Here is a 5,353-nt window from a genome sequence, read left to right on the forward strand (position 1 = left end):
CGGAGCTGCGCCTCCCCCGCTGCAGCCCCCCCCGGGGCTCCTCAAACAGCCTGCCACGTTTCCAAGCACTTTTATTTTTACATCAACCAAGCACATGGGCACAGCCAGGTCAGCACTGGCCACAGGGGCCCAGAGAGCTGCTCATGGAAAGGCACATGCCCAGGGATCCCTGGGCCCACCACAGCCCCAGGCTCCCAGGGCATGGGGCTGGGCAGTACCCAGGGTCCTTCTGCCGTGGCCCTGGGCCGAGCTGTGCGTGCAGAGTGGTTCGAGGCAGCACCAGGGAAAAGCTGAGGTAGGTTCCCAGCTCTTGTGCAACGGATATAACAGGGAATTCATTTGCACCCCAACAGGCCCCTGGCCAAGCCAGGAGAGAGGGGCAGGCACCAAGGGTGCTGCTGCCCTTAAGGCTGAGTCTGGGGGCTGTTGAGTGTCCCCCAGGGTGCCACTGTGCACCCACACGTGGGTGTGCAGGGTCAGCACTCCTCTGGGGTTGTGCTAGGCTGAGCTCTGGAGCTGAGCTGTACTTCCAGCACCATCCCCACCCGGGAAAGGCACTGTCGGTGAGTGTTAAAGCACAGTCTGCAGTGACTGGATGGGGAGGACCTTTCATGTGGGGTCCCTCTCCTCCCACCAGCACCAGGCCAAGGCAAGAGACCCTGTGCAGCAGGACAGGCACTGGTGGGCAGGGAGGGGTGAGTGGAGGGTGTGAAGTGCCCAACCTCTGGCACCACAGGCCGTGATGCTGCTCAAGCTGCCCCCAGAGCCTCCCACCGTGTCCTGAGTAAAACCACAGAGCTGCTGAGGCAGGAGGCAGAGGCAGTCCTGCTCCTGCAGCCCCAGAGGCTCAGAGGAAGATGGGCTGCTCCTGCCCCGTCAGCAAGCGGTACGTGGAGGCTGGCATGGTCTTGATGTGGACCTGGGCAGGGAGGCACAGATCAGAGGCCCCAGCATGGGCTGGAGGGTGCTGGTGCACAGCTCTGTGCCCAGCTGGTCCACGGGGGCCTGGCTCACCTCGCTGACTGCCTGGGTGAGGATCTGGATGATCTTCTCGTGGGGTGTGGCCACCACGCTCTGCCCGTTGATCTCGATGATGCGATGCCCCACGCGGATGCCGCCGCGCTCCGCGATGCCCCCGCGCATCAGGCTGCAGATCTGGGGGTGGGAGTGCTGCTCAGGGCAGGGCTGTGCCCACAGCCTGGGCCCTGTGCCACCACTGCCCCGAGTCCCTGCAGGCTCCTGGCAGTGCTCTGCACCGGTGTGCCATCTCCCTCCAGCCCGTGGGCACACAGGGCAGGGATGCACTGCCATTGAGCAATGTGCTGAGCTGGGGTGAGGGCACCCCCAGCTGTCCCCCAGGAGTTTGTCCCATGGTTGATGGGGAGCACAGCTGCCCCATTCAGCCACCAAACCCTCCTGCTCCCATCAGGCCTGTGCTGCAGAGCCCGAGTTTCTCCCTGGGGTGGCAGGGGATATCCACATCTCCATCCCACTGGGAGCACTGGTTAGTGTGTGAGGAGACCGTGCCACCCCCACCGCTGCCAATCCACCCCCTCAGCCCCCACTGGGCCTGGGAATGCCCTTCTCTGCCTTCCCAGCAGAGCCCAAAGCAGGGAGTGGCTGGGGCACTGGGGTCACACCCAGAAAGCCAGCAAGATGCCATCACCCCGAAAGCAAACAGCTGGAGAGCACCAGGGAGAGGGATACAACCTCTGGTGCTGCAGGAGAGCTGTGAGGAGCCTTTTGCTGTGCCCTGGGAACCCTCAGCCCAGGCTGGGCAGAGCTCAGGTGTGGGCACAGCCAGCCCTGCCCGTCCCTGGGGCAGCCCCTGGCCCAGCTCCCGGCCCGGGGCACTCACCACGCCGTTCTCAACGCAGAAGCCCAGCTGGTACTTGGAGTCAGGGCGGCGGATGACAGCCGTGGTGACAGGGGGACAGTGCACGATGTTCAGCATCACCTCTGTCTGGTGCTTCAGCTCCTGGAAGGTGGAACGGGGCTTGGTCAGGTTTTGGGGAGCTGTTCAGTGTGGCTGAGGGGTGACACAGCCACGTTGCTCATGGCAAGGCTGACTTAGCACCCTAATTTCAATAGGGAGACTGAAGCACACACAGGGATACCGCCAGGCTCAAGAACTTACAAACCCAGCCCAAGACTATCCGTTCTGCCCCTGAGGACATGCTGTCCTTGCTCTCAGCTCCTTCCTGCCAGGTACACGGTGCAACAGGTTCTCTCCAGGACTGGTGACTACTCCTCCTGCACCCTCCTCAGGCCAGGCCCTGCCCACACCCTGCTGCAGCAAGTGCAGCCACCAGCTTTGTCCCTGCCTTGTCACACCTCTTGCTCCCTAGCACTCAGAGCAGGGACTGCCACAGCACACAGCACAGGTAGGCCCCAAGGCCAGGAGCACTGGGGGCTCGCAGCGCCACAGACACCCCTGGATCACTCAGACCGGTCCCTGTCTCCCTCCTGGGGTGAGGCAGGAGGGTCCCCTGCCCTGGCTCACCCGGATGATGCTCTGGCAGGTGCCCAGGGGCAGCCCCACCAGGCTGGTCCCGTTGACAGACATGAGACGGTCCCCGATGCTCAGCTCGCCCGAGCGCTCCGCGGGGCCCCCGTGCATCAGGTTGGCAATGACCACCGTGGGCAGGATGGAGCCCCAGCCTGACTCCACGATGGCAATGCCCAGGATCTCCCCCTTCTGCTTCCGGATGCACACCTGGGGGAGAACAGCTTCCAGTCACGAGTCAAGGGCACCGGCAGAGCTGCCCGGTGCTCCAGGCCGCTGCGATGGGGTCGTAGCAGCACCTGAGCTGCTCAGGCAGCCACGGGAAGGAGACACAGAGGTGCTAACGGTTCCCCACTCTGTCTCCACCCTGCAGAGCAGCTCTTACGTCCTTGCAGTTCTCCTGCCGGGAGAAGTGGGTCAGCTCCGCGTTGTACTGCTCCTGGTCCTCCAGGGCACGGCTGTACTGGTGAGGGCTCAGCTCGCTGGGGTCGATGCCGTTGGCCTCCAGGAAGCGCTGGTAGGCCACACCGAACGCCTGCCCGATGGCCTGGGCAATCACCTGGGCCTGGGGGCAACGGGGGCTGTTCCTGCCTGTGGCTCAGGGCTGGAGCCAACAGCTGCCAGTGCCCAGCACAGGCACCATCCCTGGGACCCCCAGGGTGTCCTTCCCTCCCTGTACGGTGCCAATCCTTCCCCCTGTGCCACGGTGATGCTCAGGCTGTGCTCCTGCCTGCTCGGCATGGGGAGAGAGGGTCTGCAGCCCCCAGCATGGATCACCCCGTCGTTACAGCGGGACAGGACCCCAAGGCCTCCCCACCCTCCCGAGGGACCCACACGTCGCCTTACATCAGCTGAGTGGAAGACGTGGCAGATCAGCTTGTAGAGCCTCTTCTCCTCGGCCACGTCGGAGCGCCGAGGCAGCTTCCTGCGCGCCATGAGCACCACCAGGGAGCCGATGTCGGCGATGTAGGAGATGGTCTGCAGAGAGTGGTCCATCATGGCCTCCTGGCAAGGGGGACACGGGCAGAGATGTTCAGGCCATGCAGCAGCTCCCCTGAGGCATGAGAAGCCTCGTGCAGCCACACAGAGAGCCAAGGGACAGGACACAGGACAGCTGTGGAGTGATGTCCCCTCCAGATGTGTGTCCTCACCCCCAGGCCATCCCTGGACACAGCTCCACCAGGCTGGGAGCAAAGCTGAGATCCTGAGGCCAAAGAGCAATGTCGCAGAGGCCCCAGAGCACACAGGTGCTGCTGCTCCTGCTCACCTGTGTGTCAGCAGTGAGCACCTTGATCCTCTGCGTGGAGACAAACAGATCCACCTCCGTCATGGGCTGGGACTCCCCCTCGGGCGCCTGCAGAGCAAAGCAGAGGTCACAGGACCCTGCTGGGTCCAACCCCAGAGCCATGTGCCCCAGGCAGCTCCTGGGCACTGCCCCATGCCCACGGGGGGCCAGGCCAGGGGCAGCTGTGCCCCCCATCCCTCCTGCACCTTGATCCTGTCCACTGCCTCCTGGGCCTGTGCCATGCGGACGCTGGTCGGGGGGTTCCTCTCCGAGACCAGCTGTGTGGAGCCCAGGTACTTTGCCCCAAAAATCACACCATCCAGCAGATCTTCTGGGTCACAAGGGCCTGGAACTGAGGAGTTGGGAGGGACTGAGCAGGGGCTGGTCCCCTCTTTCTCTGAAACTGGGGGTGCCAACTCCTCCTGCCTGTCAGTTACATTCCTACACATAGCAAAGCAGCTCAGCGTGTGGTACATGGGCTCCTGGCATCACCAGGGGACCAGAGCACACCTGGCATCCCCTTCTCCCTCCCTGATCCCTGAAACACCCCCATGAGCTGGGATCAAAGGAACCACCAGGAGCCTGCAGCCACATTCCCATCCTGGGTGGGCACAGAGCCTGGTGCTGGGACCCCCAACCACCCCCATTCAGGTGGGTCAGGGCTCCCAGGGGCTCTTGCTGCAGAAGAAGATAAAGCAGCAACTCACCCTCTTTGAAGGCTGGGCAGGATGATGGGGATTCCCTGTTCTGCAAAGCAACAAAAGAACAAGTGAGGCTCTGGTTGGCATCCCAGAGATTCAGCCTGCCCAGCCCTGGAGCAGTGGGACAGCAAAGGCATAGTGTTCTGGGGCTGGGGTGGTGCACGGTGCCAGGGTTGGGCAGGGGGGACACAGCACAGGATCCTGGAGCCAGAGGAGGACACTGCAGGATCCTGAGTGGGGATGGCACAGGGTCCTGGGGCCAGAGGAGGACACTGCAGGATCCTGAGTGGGGATGGCACAGGGTCCTGGGGCCAGAGGAGGACACTGCAGGATCCTGAGTGGGGATGGCACAGGGTCCTGGGGCCAGAGGAGGACACTGCAGGATCCTGAGTGGGGATGGCACAGGGTCCTGGGGCCAGAGGAGGACACTGCAGGATCCTGAGTGGGGATGGCACAGGGTCCTGGGGCCAGAGGAGGACACTGCAGGATCCTGAGTGGGGATGGCACAGGGTCCTGGGGCCAGAGGAGGACACTGCAGGATCCTGAGTGGGGATGGCACAGGGTCCTGGGGCCAGAGGAGGACACTGCAGGATCCTGAGTGGGGATGGCACAGGGTCCTGGGGCCAGAGGAGGACACTGCAGGATCCTGAGTGGGGATGGCACAGGGTCCTGGGGCCAGAGGAGGACACTGCAGGGAATCACGTGAGTATCCCCTGCACTCAGGGCAGCAGGAACCACAGCTGGTACAGAGGGTTTTGTCTGGGCACCCTGGCCCTGTAAGACCCCAGGAAAGGCATCCCTGGCTCCCCTGTGCCCCCAGCCCAGACCCCAGGAGGGAGCAGAGCTCCTGCCACCCACCGC

At 63.7% G+C, this 5,353-nt stretch overlaps 1 protein-coding gene across 1 annotated transcript; it reads right to left on the bottom strand.

Moving 5' to 3' along the window:
• Window positions 1-847: 847 nt before the first annotated feature.
• APBA3 (amyloid beta (A4) precursor protein-binding, family A, member 3) lies at window positions 848-4,143 on the bottom strand (the record flags this gene model as incomplete). The annotated part of the gene is made up of 8 exons (XM_009080922.1): window positions 848-919; window positions 1,015-1,155; window positions 1,859-1,978; window positions 2,504-2,716; window positions 2,892-3,071; window positions 3,353-3,511; window positions 3,774-3,860; window positions 3,998-4,143. Coding segments are annotated over 8 exons (1,118 nt in total), but the record flags the coding sequence as incomplete, so codon positions are not given.
• Window positions 4,144-5,353: the final 1,210 nt, after the last annotated feature.

This window comes from Acanthisitta chloris, unplaced genomic scaffold, assembly GCF_000695815.1.
Source record: "Acanthisitta chloris isolate BGI_N310 unplaced genomic scaffold, ASM69581v1 scaffold36698, whole genome shotgun sequence".
Taxonomy (NCBI): Eukaryota; Metazoa; Chordata; class Aves; order Passeriformes; family Acanthisittidae; genus Acanthisitta; species Acanthisitta chloris.